The following is a 19,374-nucleotide window of genomic DNA, read 5'->3' as shown; positions in this document are numbered from 1 at the left end:
TTGAATGTTTATCATTTTTTATAATAAGCAGCTCCGCGTGTGTGTTTTATTACATTACTGTTATCACTTTTATAATAGCTAGCTGTGTGTGTGTGTGTGTGTGTGTGTGTGTGTGTGTGTGTGTGTGTGTGTGTGTGTGTGTTTCCTTACATGGCCAAGCCGACCTACCACGAGGGTGTAATAGAATAAAAGCTAATCTGTCTGCGTGTGTGTGTGTGTGTGTGTGTGTAAATCTGCAATAATAATATATTCTGGGTGAGTCTGTGTGTGTGTTTATGAAAGGAAAGAGCTGTGTGTGTGTGTGTGTGTGTGTGTGTGTGTGTGTGTGTGTGTGTCCACTGTGACCCAGTGTAAACTAATATTGATTCAGCTGTTGGTGTTATACACTAGTCATAAAACTGGACTTATTGTAGGATCCAGGCTTACCTTCTGTGTGTGTTTCTGGGTGTGTGTGTGTGTGTGTGTGTGTGTGTGTGTGTGTATTGGCTTGGATTTAGACCATGTGCGGTTAACTTTAGAAACCCAGTTTACGTGTCAAACCGGGTTTTTGTTCACACTAAATGTTTCACGCTGAAAATCGATTAGAGGAACTTCTTCGTTCTGTTGGCAAACAGCCAATCGGCGCTCTGCTGCCCCCACCTGGACAGTCTTGATGATGTCATCCCGCATCGTCCACCAGCCAAACTGCCGTTACTGTTGCTTCTTACGCGTATATTTACGCTCTCGAAGCTCTAAAGAAGAAACCAATTGTGAACATGTCACGCACTTTTTAATGTACCTGAGCTCACAGCGAAGGATAAAAGCTAGCAGATGGGTTGATTAGCTGTTTAGCTTTCGAGTCGAGCTTAAATCTCGTATCTACTGTAAAAAATAGTGCGTTTGATGAACACAGCAGCGTTTAGCAGCTAACGATGCCCCTCAGGAGACGAAAGAGAGACAATACTGGACTAACGTTCATCAGGTGACAAACACGACCCGACCATGTTGGTCTGCAGCTGCTGGATGAACCGTCTGCTAACAAATTCGTCAACTTGTTTCCGCTGCCCCCCGGTGGCCAAAAAAGTCAGTTATTGCAGGTTTGGCACTCAACGTCGTTAACATTTTGTTTAACAATTTTTGTGTCTGATGTGTGCTGTGTGTATTTGGTGTACATGTTAGTACTGCTGAAAATATTTTTCTTATAGTGACAGATTAATTTTACTTAAGTAAAAGTAATTATACCACGGTGCAGAAATACTGTCCTGCATCTGAAGGGCCAAAAGTAAAAGTACTTACATGAATACTCTGTAGTAACAAGTAACTTATGTTTTCAAAAGAATGTAGAGGAGCAGAAGCATGAAGTAGCAAACATGAAAATACACACGTGAAGTACAAGTACCTCGAAGCTGTACTGAAGTAAATGTACTTGGTTACATTCTGGTGTGTGAGTGGACGAACAAAGAGCAAACAAAGTGTGTCGCCTTGTCTTTTAGTGTCCTTGTGTGTTTGTTTGTGCTCAACATGAAGATTCTGAGTGTGTGTGTGTGTGTGTGTGTGTGTGTGTGTGTGTGTGTGTGTGTGTGTGTGTGTGTGTGTGTGTGTGTGTGTGTGTGTGTGTGTGTGTGTGTGTGTGTGTGTGTGTGTGTGCATCCATCTACATGTGTTTGTGTTTGTGTTTGTCTACATGTGAGTGTTGGTGTGTGATGTATGGGGCCGGTGAGTAATACTGCATGTGTCATTCTGAGTCCCCAGAGTTTCTTCTTCTTCTCTCCCCCATGTCCTTCCTCTCTCTCTCTCTTCTTCCTCTCTCTCTCTCTCTCTCCCTCTCTCTCTCCCCCCATCTGTCTTCTCTCTCTCTCTTTCTCTTTCTTTATTTCTTCATCTCTTTTTTTCTGTGACATTCCTGTCCGGCGCTGAGGGTGTCATCCTAGTTTTCTGCTGACTCGGTGCTTCACAGACACACACGTACACACACACACACACACACACACACACACACACACACACACGCACACACACACTCCAGCTGTTGAGAGCGGGGGCGTTTATTGGATTGTCTGTGTCCTCTATTTGGATAAGGAGAAAGGAAAGAGGGAGCGCAGAGGAGGAGGAAGAGAGAGGGAGGAAGAAAGAGGGAACAAAGGAGGACAAGGAGTGACGGGAGGGATGAGAGAGAAAACAGAGGACAGAGAAGAAGAATCAAAGGACGCCGTGCAGGAAGAGATGAAGAAGAAGAAGGTGGAGGAACAATCTGATTAATGAGAGCAAAGAGGAAGAGCACGAGGAGGCCGGAGAAGTGATTATAAGATCATCAGAAAATACTTTTTCAATAATAATATTTCCAGTTTTACAGTAAATATTAATATATAACATCTAGTAAATTAATTTATATTTATCATTCTATTAATATTTGAAAAATATTGTGCTCGTGTTTTATAATCTCACCGTAATTCATTTATTTTTTGTTTTGTAATTTAATCATTCGACAACACGTAAATATTTTTATATTTAACATTTTTAATCAGCTAATTATTTAAATAGATTAATTAGTTGTGTAAAAAACGGATATATCTTAATTACAGATTAAGCGTTTGTGTGTTTAATTTAGTTTTTAACGTCAGACTTGTGAGAATAAAAGCGTTTCAGGGCAGATCTGATCAGGGCAGATGAAATACAGCGTGTTCTGTCATTTATGTCTGTTATTAATTCTCAGTGTTTTACAGTTTAATGACAGTTGAGCGGAGCGACATGAGCTGCATGATGACATGATGTCCTTTAAACTACAGCTCCCATGATGCTTTGAGGGCACGTCTGCTCTCCTGCATGTGTTGCTGCTGAATGTTTTAATTCTAAAGCTGATTGATGTGGAAAATCAATACTTCAGCATTAATGGAAGCATTAATTTAGACAGGAAGTGATAAACTGTAATACTGAATTATGAGCCAGCCAATCATGTTTCTGCCTGGTAACAGGACGAACTGTAAATTTGACCTGTCCGGTAGCTGTTAGCTGTTAGCTTAGAGACAGAATATCATGACATTAATATCAAATTCTGAAGTGTCTCTGAGTTCATGTGTTCATCTCCTTCATCCATCTTGTGTTCACAAAGTGGTGAACTCTCTCCATCCTCTATGAACGGCTGAGCCTTTCCAGGATGCCCCTTTCATACCCAATCATGATGCTCTCACCTGTTACCAATCAGCCTGTTTACCTGTGGAATGATCCAAACAGGTGTTTCTGGAGCGTTCCACATCTTTTTGTGAAATGTGTTGCTACATCAGATCCAGAATAAGCAGAATATTTACAAAAACCAATGAATCTGATGAAGAAAAACATTAAATATATTAACTTTAGGCAAATTAATTAGAAAAAAATACATAAAAGTTACATCTTTTTAGCTTAAAACAAAAGGTGATTTGAACCTTTAGTGCTGGTTTGTGTTCCTTTAAGTGAGGCTAACAGCTAAAGATGGACTGCAGAGACCTGAGACAGCAAAGAGAGAGAGAGACAGAGAGAGAGAGAGAGAGAGAGAGAGAGAGAGAGAGAGAGAGAGAGAGAGGGAGAGAGGAGGAAAAATGAAGAGAGGCGAAGATAAAAGATGGTATAGGTATGGAGAGAGAGAGAGAGAGAGAGAGGGAGAGAGGGAGCAGATGTTCTGAAAGAACAATGGAGGGAGAGAAAGACATAAATGATGGTTGGTGAAAGAAAGAGTAAAATGAAGGGAGAGGGAGAGATGAAAGATGACAGGCGTGGGAGGCAGTGGGCGAGAGAGCTAGAGAGACAGTGAGAGAGAGACATGGGAGAAAGAGATAAAAGATGTTGGGTGGAGGAAAGAGCAGCCGAGGAGAGAGAGGGAGGAAGGGAGGGGTGTGAAAAAGAGAGAGAGAGAGAGAAAGTGTGTGTGTGTGTGTGTGTGTGTGTGTGTGTGTGTGTGTGTGTGTGTGTGTGTGTGTGTGTGTGTGTGTGTGTGTGTGTGAAGAGAGAGATGACAGGACGATGAAGAGGAGGAGGAGGAGAAGAGGTGAGCGTCCTTGCACTGTCAGGGGCGATCGATGGCACATCATTTACATTACACTGACTTAACTGCAGGGAGAGAGAGAAAGAGAGGGGGGAGAGGGAGAGGAAGAGATTGATAGAGAGAGAGGGAGGGAGGAAAGGACAGGTAAGAGAAGAAGAAGGAGAGGGAGGAATGGACGGAGGTGAAGGATGGAGAGACGGAGGGGCAGAAAATTAACTACAGTTGAGAAGAGATGGAGAGATGGAGGGGCGGTTTAAAAAAGGGGGGTGAGATTGATCTGATGATGGTTGGGGCAACTCTTTCTTTTTTCCTTCCCTGACTGCCCTTCTTCTTCTTCTTCTTCATTTTTGTCTCTCGCCTCCCACACGCCGTCACTCCTCCTCCTCCCCCTCCCTCCCTCATATGTGTCAAACGTCTCTCCTCATTACTTTCATCCCTCCTTCTCTGCCATCTCTCCATCTTTTTATGTTCCTTCTCTGAGCAAAGATCAACACAGTTTGCCACTCTGCCTGCTAACTGGTTAGCAGGCAGCTACTAGCCTGTTTACGCTGTTAAAACCCTCAAAACCTGCTATGATGCTAACATACTCACAGTGGAAAATGCTAACACACTGGCGTTTAGCATTATGATGCTTACCATGTTACCATCTTAGTCTATCATGTTAGCATGCTAACACCTGCCTCTCTCTTCATCTTTCTTATGTTCCTTCTCTGGGCAAAGATCAACACTGTTTGCCACTCTACCTGCTAACTGGTTAGCGATGCTACTAGCCTGTTTACACTAATATAGCCCTTGTTCTTTTTGGCATACACCAGCATGCTAACATGCACACATTGAGAATGCTAACACGCTGGCATTTAGCAGATATGATGTTAACCATGTTCACATATGTCTGTCATGTTAGCATGCTAACATCTTCCTCTTTCTTCATCTTACGTGTCTCCTCTGAGCCAAGATAAACATACCGAGCTACCCTAGCTGGTTAGCAATGCTACTAGCCTGTTTCCACTGTAATGAGATATAATATTTCAGCTCAGTTTAGTATCTTAACATTCCTCTCTTTTTATCTTTCTTCTTCTGTGTGAGCCACCCCGATGCTTGCTAACTGGTTAGCTACTAGCACATTTACACTACTCGCTAGCTCTTGAGGTAACTGCTGCCAGCAGTGCGTTAATGTAGCCTATAATGTCTATCATGTTCATCAGCTTAGTTTAGCACATTAGCATGCTAATAATTAGCTCTGAGCTCATCCAGTGACCACAGCATATTATCTATCTGTCTGTCTAATCCTCCCTCCTCCTGCTCCTTTCTCCCTCCCTCCCCCCTCATACCATATGTGACATTCCTTCTCAATGTGGCGCATTGAAAACTTCCTGTTGTTATAGTTTGTTATGAGCACTTCAAAGAGACGGAGGGAGGAGGGAGACGGACAGAGAGCGAGAACATGGAGTCTGTTATAGTTTTACCTCTTAAATGCTAACATGTGAGAGCACCGTGTATGCCTGTATGAATTATCCTTGCCTCTGTGTGTGTGTGTGTGTGTGTGTGTGTGTGTGTGTGTGTGCGTGTGTGTGCGTGCACACACATGCCTAGGAAGTAAGGTAATGACGCTTAAAGCCATCACACGCTCACACACACTCACGCAGACATGCAGACACACGTTAGCCCATCGACCTGTATAACTTGTCTCGTCAGCGATTGTGTGTCGCTCCCTCTGTGTGTGTGTGTGTGTGTGTGTGTGTGTGTGTGTGTGCAGTGTTTAATATTTAATAGGTGCTGGTTAAAAATGCAGGAGTGTTTTTGTCTCTTGTCCCATAGCACACCTGTTCCTCTGGAGAGAGAGAGAGAGAAAGAGAGAGAGAGGGATGCATGGATGGATGGATGCATGGATGGATGGATGGATGGATGCATGGATGGATGGATGGATGGAAATATAGATGCAGTAGATGGAATAGAGGTAAGAAAAGATGATGGATAGATGGATGGACTGGGACAGATGGACAGAAGCGAATGGATAGAGTGATAGATAATGCGGATGGATGGGAGGATAGACATGAACGGATGATAGAGGGATGGATGGAGGAAGGATGGATAGAGGTAGAAAACTGATTGATGGATGATTAGCAGGTAGATGATAGATAGAAGGGTGGATGGAGTGAAGATGGAGAGGAAGATAGCAGGATGGATGGATGGACTAAATGATGGACAGATGGATGGATGATGTAAAAGATAAGAGGGTGGATGTATAGATGTATTTAATAGATGGATGGATGGATGGATGGATGGATGGATGTATAATTTGAAAGATAAGAGGATGGATGAAGGGACAGACTTATAGACAAATGGATGGATGGGCGGATGGATGGATGGATGGATGGATGGATGGATGTAGCCGACTGAAGGATGGTTAAACAAATGGATGATTGATTGACAGAAAGAACGACGGTTGGTTGGATGAAAGGATGGATGGATGGATGGATGGATGTAATTCCATATGTAGCAGGTGAGTGACGATAACAGAAGTAGAAGGACGGCGAGTGATAAGCGCTGAAAGAGAAGAGATGAATAGAGCGGAGAAGAAGCGAGGGATGAGAGAGGAGAGAGGTGTCATCAGGTAATCAATGTAGTTTTCCTGTTTCCCTCCGCTCCGTGTTTTAAGGTGATTTTTTTCTTCCTTATTATTCTCGCTCTACTTCCCTTATCAATCAATACTTATTATTGGCCGGCTCACTCTGCCTCTGTCCATCCCTGCTCGTCCTCCTCTCCTCTCTCCATCTTTTACCCTCAAGAAGAAAAGCCGAAAAAGAGAGAGGAAGGAAACGCACACACACACACACACACACACACACACACACACACACACACACACACACACACACAATGAAGTCATTCATCTGTCCAATCAAAGAGGCGGAAGCCCAGAGAAAAGTAAACATCCATCTCTCTCTCTTTCTTTCTTTCTGTCTGTCTCGTTCGCTCCGTGAGTCCGTGAGCGTCCATGATTATGATGCCCTGCGCGTGTGTGTGTGTGTGTGTGTGTGTGTGTGTGGACAGACATATATCCCATTTCTCTGGTGTCTCTTTAAAAAGAATAGATTGTTCTTCTGCTACAAACAAAGAGTAAAGAGAGAGAGAGGATGAGGTCTGACACGATTTATGATGGCCGAGAGATGTGAGGAGACAGAAAAAAGACAGAGAGAGAGAGAGAGGGAGAGGAGAGGAGAGGAGCGGAGGGGAGAGGAGAGGAGGAAGAAAGGGAGAGAGATAGAGAGAGAGGAAGGAAGAAAGGAGTAATCGATGGAGAGGTTGTGACATCATTATTTGACCTCCAGCTGGGGGAGGGCAGAAGATGAAAGAGGGGGTGAGGAGGAAGACGAAGGAGACGGATGGAGAGGTGGGTGGATTAAAGGAGCAGGAGACAGAAAAAAAGTTTTTGAACTGGAATTAAAAATAATTTACGGTCAAACCGGTGAAAACAAAGAAGAAGAAATGATATATATTATATTTTATATCGATTTAAAGTGACGGCAGCAGACTTCCTATTGGTCCAGCGTCCGTGTGGGCGGGCACTACTGACAGCTGACCAGCAGCCACTTCCTGATTTCTTCTTCTTTGGTGATCCAGCTGGTGATGAAATGATGAAAGATGAAATGATAACGTTGAGCAGATAACGGGTGGCGGGGTCCGCCATATTTAAGCGTATTTAAGAAAACTACATTTCAAAGTACTTTCCTCTCTGCGCTAATTGAAAATAATTTAAATTATAATACTGATCAGCTCACCTGAAGGTTAAAGTAAATTAAAATCTAATTAAAAAAATGCAAATGAAAGTGAGTAAAAATAAGAAAACTTTTAGAATTAAATGCGTAAAACAGAATCATCTGGACGGCAAAAACACACAAAACCACATTTCAGCTTCACGCGGAGGGAAAGAAACCAAAGCCGAGAACAAAGACGAATCTGAGCGTCCAGATGACGAAGGATCGAAACAGGAAACCGATAAATGAAGGAGAGGCAGCAAAATAACAAGAAGAAGAAGGCGAGGAGGAGGAGGAGGGGAGGAGCAGATCAGCGCACTGATGGAGAGATAAAAGAAGAGAGGGAGAGAAAGATGAAAGATTTGAGCTAAAGAGGGTTGACCCCTCGCTCTACCCCTCGTATTGACCGTACTGGGCTTTGATAAACTACACTGTGTGTGTGTGTGTGTGTGTGTGTGTGTGTGTGTGTGTGTGTGTGTGCGTGTGTGCGTGTGTGTGCATGCGTGTGTGTGTGTGTGTGACCTCTGCACGTTCCGAGCTAAATCAATCTGTCAAACGTGTTAGCGAGGCTGTGCTTATTCACCGCCATGCCTGTTTGTGTGTGTGTGTGTGTGTGTGTGTGTGTGTGTGTGTGTGTGTGTGTGTGTGTGTGACCGACCCTGACCGGCCATCAGAGCCAATGACGGAGTATTGATCAAGGCTCTGTCACCATAGAAACGGCCATTTGGGAGGACAGGCGAGGGTGCGCGTGTGTCAAAGTGGGAAGACTTACTTCAAGGTGGCTCATCAGATCATCTGGTGTGTGTGTGTGTGTGTGTGTGTGTGTGTGTGTGTGTGTGTGTGTGTGTGTGTGTGTGCGCGTGCGTGCGCGCGTGCATGTGTGCATGTGTGTGAAATGTCAGCTTCATGTTTTCCATTCGTGGCATGTTTTTGTGTTCTCGGCCAATTAAAAGGTCATCAAAAAACAAAAAATACATCAGCGGCGAACGTTTTGAAGCCGCTGCGTCTCGTTTTAATTAACATCAATAAATCATTAGCTCTTTAATTATGAGACATTATTTTAATTACTGCAAACAGACGACAGCAGACTGTCTGCCGCGAGCTGGACGCTGCTTTCTGAACCGCTGGCAGGGTTTGAAGGGAAACCTGCGTCGATTGACGGCACAAAGCGGGAGAAGTGACGCCGTCCAGTCAACTTTTATTTTGGTTTGTACTTTCATGAGAAAGTTTCGAGCATATTTAATATTTCAGGTCTTTAAAGTCTCATTCAAAGTACTCAAGAAGCACCTGAAGATGACAAAAATCCAACATTTAGCAACTTTGAGGGGAAATTTTCAAACATAAGTGACGTAAACGAGTGTTTTCGTCGGGTTTATCAGTGATACAGACATGTTGCCTGCGATGAGCTAACAGCAGCTAACAGCATCAGCCACGCTAACTCCAGTTTATTGTCCAAATGATTCATTATGAATTCATTAATAACGTAAAATCTCATCTGATTGGCCGATGAAAAACAGGTGTGTTGTTGTCTGCGTCCTGTCGGAAAGACTCGCTCACAGTGTGTGCAGGTAAAGAGGTCGGGGTCAAAGGTCGTCGGCTCACCTGTCCTGTAATGTCTTCATGTCAGTGTTTTTAGGACGAATGGATGTGTTTCTATTTAAGGGTGTGAATGCAGTCAAGGTTAAAGGTTAACCAATGAATTTAGGTCAGTGGACTGTGTGTGTGTGTGTGCATGAGTACGTATGTGCTTCAGCTTCTACATGCATGGTGTGTGTGTGTGTGTGTGTGTGTGTGTGTGTGTGTGTGTGTGTGTGTGTGTGTGTGTGTGTGTGTGTGTGTGTGTGTGAGTGAGATGTGTGTGATGTGTGTGACCTGCTCTTTGTTCCTGAGCTCGGTGCAGTAAGGAGAGTGGACCGTTGACGAGGATTAATGCCCAACATATGGCAACCCTACGGGACACACACACACACACACACACACACACACACACACACACACACACACACTGCAGTCATTACTCTGAACAAAGGACTGTAAGGCTAATGAGAAGGCGATATCATGTGTCCTTTGCACACACACACAACACACATGGCATGGATTCACGTGGATACACACACACTTTAATGTTGCTTATCCATGGATGGATGCAGATGAACACACACACACACACACGCACACACACACACACTTGGTACTGTAACATGTATCCATTGTGAGTGTATGTGTGTATGTGGGAGTTGAAGGGTAGCAGGGGGTTTGTTGATGGAAAGGCTTTAAGGTTTGAATGCAAACACCTGTGTGTGTGTGTGTGTGTGTGTGTGTGTGTGTGTGTGTGTGTGTGTGTGTGTGTGTGTGTGTGTGTGTGTGTGTGTAACTAAGAGAAAGAATAGTGTGTTTATTGTACAGGTGTGTGTGTGTGATTGAGGGAGAGAGAGAGGGAGAGGTTAAGCAGAGTTCAGAGGAAAAGTGAAGGTTCATGTTTTCATTTCTTCATGCTCCTCTGCCTCCCTCTCTCGCTTAATGTGTGTGTGTGTGTGTGTGTTTGTGTGTTTTCGCACGTACAGGATCACACCCTAAAACATTTTCAGGCAATTTCTCTCTGTATTATTTTACACACTTTCACTTTTCCCTCCTCCCGCTCCCTGTGGACGGTTTCCATCTGCCTGTATTTGTACGTGTGTTGTAGGGCCCTGTGATAACAGTAGATGGAAACTTGGCTCGCGGGTCCTTGAATTTACACAAAAGTAGAATTTTACCAGAAAAAAATGTTGACTGTTTTGAACAGATTTCATTAGCTGTTGCTAGCCAGCTAATTAATGTTAGCTCTGTGAGTTTGTTGACAGCACTGTCGTTGTTTTACCCCATTTCAACCCAGTAAAAAGTTAGTCTGACTTTATTTACTTATTTGTGTATTTGAGGGTCAGAGCATGTCAGTGAGCATCAGTATAAAATATAAGATGAAAGCACGACGGATTTTAGCAACAATGCTGATTTACAGCCGTATTCTGGGCTGATAACGAAAACAAAAAGGTAAAATCTGTGATTCAGCATGTCCTGTTAAGACTGAGCACAGGTCTGTTTCGACTTAAGTCTTTTTTTCAAGCTTAAAAGTTAGCTATCGATGGCTACACATGCTATCATGCTAACAGACTGAGGCTAATGCTACGTGACAAAAATATCCATATAAGACAGAAACGAGGAAAATATATTGTTCTTGTATTGCGGCGTGGCTAGTTATCATAGCGTACTGTAATACAAGCGCTAAGAAAAATAAATGATAGGGTTGGCTAATGATAGCCTACTCGTTAGCCTTGGAAGTAATGCTTGGCTAACTGCTGTAGGCAGAAAGCTAGCTGGACATGCTAATGTTAGCAGCTCACGTGAACACACAGTTGAATCAGTTTATGGTGGCTTTGCTCGTGTTGTTGGAGCCGTTTTAACGTCCTGCCGTCGTTTTATTTAGTTTATTTTATTTCCTGTCGTTTGTCTCATTCTCGCCCGTTTATTCGTTCTGGTTTCTTCTCCTCCTTCCTCGTCTATTTTCCTCCGGTGACACTGTGGCGATATCTTGTACAGGTTTTGAGTTTTTGGTCCTCTCTCTCTTTCGCTCTCTAGGTGTAAATGACTTTGGACGGCCATCTGTTACTGAGCCACCCTGCAGAGAGTTGGCCTGCATGCGCACCTCCTGTGTGTGCGTGCACCTTCCTTTATGTTCAGCTGCACGTGTGCAGTTACTGTATTCTTGTGTTCGTGTGTGTTTGTTTATGCCTACGTGCACATGCATAATACAGTAGGTTATGTGTGTGTGTGTGTGTGTGTGTGTGTGTGTGTGTGTGTGTGTGTGTGTGTGTGTGTGTGTGTGTGTGACAGAGCTAAAGAGAGGAGGCCTGCTCGTGTTGAGGATGTGTGTTTATGCTCACTTGCACATGTAGAACATGTATCCTGTGCTTGTGTGTGGATGTGAGACAATGTTTTACATCAGTGTTCGCATATTTAGCCCGAGTCAACTCTAATGTCGCCTTTTCTGCCTCCCGCTTCCTGCATTTACACAGATCCTTTGGCAACAAAGACAGAAAAATCTCTAAATATATATTACTATTAGTCATTCGTGTTATTAAGTTTGCTGGCTGCCTGTGGACTCTTCACAATAAAAGTCTTCCAGCTGCAAGGAGGTGAAACAAGAATGTGTTTCCTCAACAGTCAGAAACCAACAAGAAACTCTCTAAAATTCTGTAGTTAATTGGATTTTTATGTTTTATTTAGTGAATTAGCCGTTCAGTTATATTTCCTGCTCATTCTTCATGTCTTTCCTGTCATTAGTGCCAAATAACTTGATTATTTCCTGGAAGCTTTGCAGGAAATCATTAGTGAATTAAACAGACCCATAAAATAAAGTCTTGGTGTTTAATTTTCCAGTGTTTAGGTGTAAATGCTGCTTAGGTGTAAACTGTTAAAGCCTCCGGATTCCCAGAAAATAGCCACAGCCCTGGTTGTTAGAGGGCTTTTATTGTGAAGGAGCTGAATGCTGACTTGTAATTAAAAGCTCAAACAATCATGATCATCATGATTCATGTTATCTGCTGTTGAACTGAGATCTCTGTGATAAAATGAAGTAAACTGATCACAAATGAAGCGTTTTCGCGTGTTGCATCAGGATTCTTCTTCTGTTGTTTCATGTCAAAGCTGATGAAGGCTGAAAGTGGGAATATTTTACGATGTGACAGCTTCCTGCTGGTTTTAGTGCTTTAAGGTGTGAAAATGTCAGAGAAAAGATCGCTTCGTTTCCCCGGAGACACGGCCTGTAAGAGCGCCTTAGTCCTGAAATCAGCCAATCGGCTGTAACGCCAGTATGGCGGCCGGCAGAGGCGCCGCGTGCCGTCGCTTTGTGATTCGATTACGTTTAAGCGACCTGCTGGAGCGTCCAGCTGTCAGCCTCCACCGCCGAAGAGCTGCTCCACCAACACTTTTCATGGTTAAATAAAAAACAAAAAGGCTTTCATAATGAGATTAAATTTATTTAATGAATTAAAGGCGTAAATAATGTGAATAAAACTCTGCTGTCACTTCATTAATAGCAGTAAACTGAATTATGGAGCAGTAAATAAACAAAGTCACAATTCTTCTGGTGTTTCAGCTTTTTTAAGGATCATATTCTCACTTTTTTAAATCATTTTTACTATTTTTAATTAACTACAAATAAAGTAAATAAATAAAAATGAAGCCTGAATCTCAGGCCTCGTCGTCTCAGAGGGATCTGGTCTTGTGTGATCGTGGCTCATGTCGATGCTGATCACACGCTCTGTGCTCGCCGCCGTGGACGTCATTCTGTGTCGTCTCTCTCTCCCCTCCAGCTCTCGCCCGGGCCGTCCTCCGAAGCGCTGTGCTGGTGCGGGGATCCAGGAAAGCCCCAGGCTGCTGCACCCGGGCCTCCCCGGCCTGCTGTCCCCCAACCTGCTGTCCCACACCGGTAAGACCTTCATTCCTTCAGCGCTGCTCTTCTTCCTCTGCGTGGGTTTGTTTAGTTTATTTAACTGAGGCAGAACAGCTAGATGTTGTTACACAGTGTGGCTGCAAAAACCTCGTATCTCCGAAATGCCAACTTTTAATGCTGCATGTCTCTCAGAGTACATGTTCCTCTGTGTACCTGTTCTGCTCATGTGTTCATCTCCTTCACCCAGTCATGTGTTCACAAAGTGGTGAACCTCGCTCCATCCTCTATTGACCACTGAGCCTTTTCAGGACGCCGCTTTCATACCCAATCATGATGCTCTCACCTGTTACCAATGAGCCTGCTTACCTGTGGAATGATGCAAACAGGTGTTTCTGGAGCGTTCCACATCTTTGTGAAACGTTAACAAAAATATTTACAAAAATCAATGAAGCTGATGAGAGAAAACATTAAATATATTGACTTTGTGCTGTTTTCAGGTCAGTCTATGGCACAGCAGTACTTCGAGCTGCATGCTAACGTGAGCTAAATGCTAACATCAGCATGCTAAGATGAGCTAAATGTTAACATTAGCATGCTAACATGCTCACTTACATGGTAATGTTTGCGGGTTTATCTGGAAATAATGAACGCGCAAAGTTTCACGGCAATGAAAGCAACCAGACGTTTATAGTGGAGGTCTATGGGGAAAATGCTGTTTTGCAGTACCATGGCTGACCACTGGGACACTCTGGCAGTACTCATCCTTTTCTGGTTCATCCTTCCTCCTCCTCCTCCTCCTCCTCCTCCTACCGTCATCACTGTTTCCCTTTCATCTTTATCTCCTGCTCTCACATAACCCATCCATCGCCATGCATCCATCTTTTTTCCCTCTGCTGCACCTTTTCCCACTTCCCTTAACTCTTCCTCTATGTCCCTTTTTCCTCCATCCTTTTTTCCCTTAATTTCTCCTTCCATCGCTCCTTCTCTGCTCTATTTCCTATCCATTCTTCTTCTTCTATCCTCCTCTCTCTATCGTTCCAACAAACCTTTTCTGTTTGATCCAAAAGTGAAAGAAACAGAAGAAAAAGAGGGATATTTTTCTTTTTCGGGTCTGAAAGTGCAAATGGGTAGAAGAAAAAGCTGTGAGAGAGAAAGAGAGAGAGGGGAGAGAGAGGGGGGAGAATGGAGAGATGGAAGGAGGAGTGTCGCCAGAGGAGATGATGAAACCTAAAAACGACTGCCAAAAAGAAAGGGAGGGTGATACCGAGCAAACGATGGTGGGAGGAAAAGAAAGACAGATTGTTGAGGAGTTGAAGGCGAACGAGTGGAAGAGGGAAGGAAGTCTCACAGCGATGGAGGGATGTGAGAACGGACAGAGGAGTGAAGAGAAAGAGAAAAGATGTCATAAAGGGAGGAAGAAGAGAAAGAGACCTGCAGAGGAAGAGAAAGAGGCTGAACGAGTGCAGACTGCATGGTGGTGTGATGAATGACACGTCTCTGGGGTCCCACTCCTCCATCTGTCCATCCCTCCCTCCTCCTTTCCTCCCTCCCTTCCTATCTTCTTCTTTTCTTCCCTCCTTCTATCTCCACTTCAGTGTTTCCTTTTCTTCTTTTTTCTTTCCTCTTTCCTTTTCTTGCTCTCTTTCCTCTCGCTGTCTCCTTCCTTTTATCTCCTTTATTCCTTCCTTCTCTATCTGTCCTTTGTCATCACTACTTCTTCCTTTCCTGTTTTCATTTCCTCCTCCTTTTCCTCTCCTCTGTCTCTCTTCTTTCTCTTCTTCTGACCTCCCCTCATTCTCTTATTTCCTTCCTCCCTACCTTCCTTACTTTCGACTTTTCTTTCCCTTCCTCTTTTCTTTCCTCCATCTTCCTCGACTCATCTGCCTCACATCTTTCAGCACTCTGACTCATTTCCTATCTTGCCTTTATTTCCTCTCTTTATCCCTTCTTCCTCATCTCTTTATTTCCTTCTCTTCTTCATTTTCCTCCTTGTTTCCTTTCCTCTCTTGTCTTCCTTTTCCATTTATCTTTCCTTTCCTACTTCCTTTCTCCTTCCCTCATTTTTTCTCCATTTCCTTCCTCTGCCCTTTTCATCTCCCATTCTGCCTCTTTTTTACCCTCCTTCTTACTTCCTGTCTTTCATTTCCTTTTCTTCCTTCCTCCCATCTCATTTCTAAAGTCTCACTTTCCACACTGCCTCGTAATTCCCTCTCCTCCCTCATTCTTGTCTCTCCTTCCTCTCTTCCTCTCCTCCACTCCTTCTTCCTCCCCCCTTTTTCATCTCTCCTTCCTCCCTTTTTTCCCCTCCTTACCCCTCTTTCATTTCTAACATCACACCTGCCGTCTGGCTCTTTCCTCTCCATCCTTGTCTCCTTCCATCTTCGACCTGCTCTTTGTCCTTCCTTTCCACTTTTTGCAATAATCTCATCTTCATCAGCTCCCTCACCTCCTTTGTTTTCTTCCCTTCTTTCCTCTTCATACTCTTCATCACTTCCATGTCCATCTCAACCTTCACTTCTCCTTCTTGCTTCACTCTTTCCTTCAAATCCTCCTTTAGGCATTTTTTCCCCTCCATCCTTCCCTCCATCCTTCCCTCCGTCCCCTTGACAGTGACTGTTGGCCTCTCTCTCTCTCTCTCTCTCTCTCTCTCTCTCTCTCTCTCTGCAGGATAAATAAAACATGGTTGTGTTTAGTGACATATGGACACAGCTCACTGTGGCATACTAATGACACACACACACACACACACACACACACACACACACACACACACACATCAGGTGTGTGTGTGTGTGTGTGTGTGTGTGTGTGGTGTGTGTGGTGTGTGTGTGTTTGTCGAACATTAGTGGAACCCAGAGAAAACATTTGCTCACTTATGATCGCTCATTAGCTCACATACACACACACACACACACACACACACACACGCACACACACATAGAGTACATATATACAGCACACACACGCACACACACAAACTTGGCAATCGTTGGATGTCGCATTCCGCCTCAGTCACACACACACGCACACACGCAGAGTTGGTCGGTTTAGCGGACCTGCGTCCATGGAGACGCCACGTTGCCGGGGGAGACGGGCTGTTGTTTACGACCTCGCGGGCGCCACGGCAATGGGGGGCATCGGCCAATCACAGATGGACATTTATCACACTGTTAGAAAACACAGAGTGAGAGAGTTTGGAGAAAATAGTGAGAAGAGAGCAATAGATGAGTGGAAGAGAGGGAGAAAAGAGAGGAGGATGAGTAAAAAAGAGTGGACAGAGGAAGAGAGAGATAAAAGAATCAACAGGAAGAGGGAAAAATATAAAGTGGAAGAAGAATGAAGAGATGCAAGAGGAAGTAATGAGAGACAGAAGAGGAAGGAGGAAAAGCAACACGAGGAGGAAGATGGAAGTAAACGAGGATGAACTCCAGGAAGAAATTTTGAAAGAGGAGGAAGGAGGAAAAGACTTAAAACAAAGATGGAAGAAGAACAAACCATTGGAGGAAGTGAGATGAAAAGAGAAGAGGGAGAGAGGAGAAAAGATGAAAGGTGGATGGAGGAAGAGTTTAGGGAAGAATGATAAGACAAAGGCTGGAAAGAAGGTGGAGGAAGAGGAGGAAGAGTTTGCGGGAGGAAGACGCAAAGAGGAGATGGCAATACGGGAGGGTGAAAGATGAATGATGGAGGAAGTGAAGGGAAAAAATAAAGCTGAAGAGAAAGGAAGAGCGGGTGAAAAAGATAGATGATGGACGATGGAGCAGGAGGAAGGAGAAGAGGAAGGATGGAGAGAGAGAGAGAGAGAGAGAGAGAGGGAGGGAGGGTGAGGAAGGGAGGAAAAAGTCAAAAAGTGGATGAAACAGAAAGATTAGAGAACGAGGAGGCATAAACGACAACAAGAGAGTGATATCAGTTTAATTGGCCTCATCTTCCTTAACAAAGAAGCCGTGATGATAAGCGTGGGAGTGTGTGTGTGTGTGTGTGTGTGTGTGTGTGTGTGTGTGTGTGTGTGTGTGCGTGCGTGCGTGCGTGTGTGTGTGTGGTAACCTATGCAGCGTGCTGCGGCACTCATTTGACTTGTTAATTCACTTCAAAAACAGCTCAATGGTTCGCCTTGTCTTCTAACACACACACACACACACACACACACACACACACACACACACACACACACGCCCACACTTCACATAAACACACACAGCTACAAACACTTTGGGTACAGAGACACGTAAACAAACCTACAAACACTTAATGCACACACACACAAAGACATTTTCCAGAACACACACACATATATAAACGCACACCTCAACACATATTTTTGGCACAAATACACACATTTCGCAGGGACAAACATAAACACATCTGGTGCATGAGCACGTGCGCGCGCGCACACACACACACACACACACACACACACACACACACACACACACACACTGTGTAGGTTACAGATGAAGTGCTTTCAATCTTGTCATGAAAAGAATACACTCATCTGAGGACTCTCATGTGCACCTGCAGAGAGAGAGAGAGAGAGAGAGGGGGTGGAAGATCGAGGGGGAGATGAAGGGGAGGCGCAGGGGAGGAGGGAGGGAGAGGAGGATGGCTGAGGAGGACTAAAGTGACATCAAGTCTTTTTCATCTCTCCTCCTCTTTTCCTTCCACCTCCTGCATCACATTTTTCCTCCACGAACGCTAAACACACGCCATGATGAGTGGCTGCTGGCGCCCCCCGCTGGTCGGGTTTGTCACTGAGGGGACCCCCCACCCCGAAAATATTCTCTAACACGCGTTCAAGGACGGAACACAAAGTCGGGACAACTCGCGCTCACACGGTTTGATTGACGGTGAAATCAGCTGGGAAATGCCGACGAAACGGGACAAAATAAACAGCGTCATCATTGGGGAAGGTTGCGCTCTGATTGGTCGATCCTTCGCTCGTAAACAGCTGAAAGTGTGAAGTTCTGCCAGAACAAAATCAATGAGGTTATAAACTCTAATAACCTGCAGCTCACTTCATTACAGTAAAACACTCTGAAGCTCGTTGTTTTTTACCCGCCTGCGAGTAATTACTGCTAATAAAAGAGCTGTTGTTGTTGTTGTTGTTGTTGTTGTTGTTGTTTGTTTAAAAATCTGATGTCCGCCAATTTGGTGATTTGTTGGCTGTTAGAACAGAAAAAACTGGCTGCAGGTTCTCAGTCCGCCATGTTTGAGAGAGCAGAGAGCCGACATGCCGGGCTGTGGAGAAGTTTTGTACTGACCTGAACGACTGACTCAAACCCCAAACACTGACTCTGAGCTGTGAGTTGAACTGAATCAGAGAATAGAACCATTTACTTCATAACCGCTGACTTCTATTCTTTATATTCTGACTTTATTAAGCAGAAGAACCTCTAATTATTGACTTTAAACAGGTCGAAGAATCCCTGCAGTTGATTGTTTGGCTGCAGATCCCCGAACCTGATCCTACAGAAAGCTCACCCATTGACTTCATCACCTTTTGAAATGCATCAGAACTCTGAGATACTGACTTTAAACATGTAGCAGAACCCTGAACTATTGTCTTTATTGATCAGCAGAACCTTAATGACTGACTTTGACCGGGAATCGAGCCCTTAATCTCTGACTTCAGGACCCTTATCTGCTGACTTTAAACAAGCAGTAAAAGAGAACCTCAAACCGTTGACTTTAAATGGCCAGTAGAACCCTGAACGACCGACTTTAAACAAGCAATATAATCTCTAATCAATTAATTTAATCAGGGAACTGAAGACCCAACCATTGATCTTTAGGAAACACTTTTATATTTTGTTTATGTTGACAGAATAACCTCAAACCATCAGCCTTAAACGGGCAGCAGCTGTTGACTTTTTCAGGTAATTCCTGAATATTAACTTCGTAGGTCGTTAGAACCCATAAGAACTGACGCTAACAGACAGAAGAACCAATAATAAAGGTCTTTAACTTTGACTCTATGGGGCCTAAGAAACGCGTACCATTGACTTCATTAGACAAAGTCTTTATCAGGCAGTGGAGCCAATGACGATGGACTTTAACAGGAAGTAGAACCCTTTACTGTTCAGTAAGTATTAAAACCTCAAACTGTTGACGTTAATAGACGAAAGAACTGCTAATTATGATCTTTCATAGCGAACGGATCCAATTATCATTGAATTTAATTGAACTGAACC

At 43.9% G+C, this 19,374-nt stretch overlaps 1 protein-coding gene across 1 annotated transcript in view; it reads left to right on the top strand.

Annotated features, from left to right (window-relative positions):
• LOC139351482 (dachshund homolog 2-like) overlaps positions 1-19,374 on the top strand; it is a 76,090-nt gene that overhangs the window by 30,829 nt on the left and 25,887 nt on the right. The window contains exon 2 of the mRNA XM_070993411.1: positions 13,107-13,222. Coding sequence (XP_070849512.1) covers positions 13,107-13,222 — 116 coding nt within the window. The remainder of the gene's footprint in view (positions 1-13,106; positions 13,223-19,374) is intronic.

The sequence above is a fragment of the Chaetodon trifascialis genome, chromosome 23 (genome assembly GCF_039877785.1).
Source record: "Chaetodon trifascialis isolate fChaTrf1 chromosome 23, fChaTrf1.hap1, whole genome shotgun sequence".
NCBI classification, from domain to species: Eukaryota; Metazoa; Chordata; class Actinopteri; order Chaetodontiformes; family Chaetodontidae; genus Chaetodon; species Chaetodon trifascialis.
The sequence above is the reverse complement of the archived record's forward strand: the minus strand, read 5'-3'. Positions and strand labels throughout refer to the sequence as shown.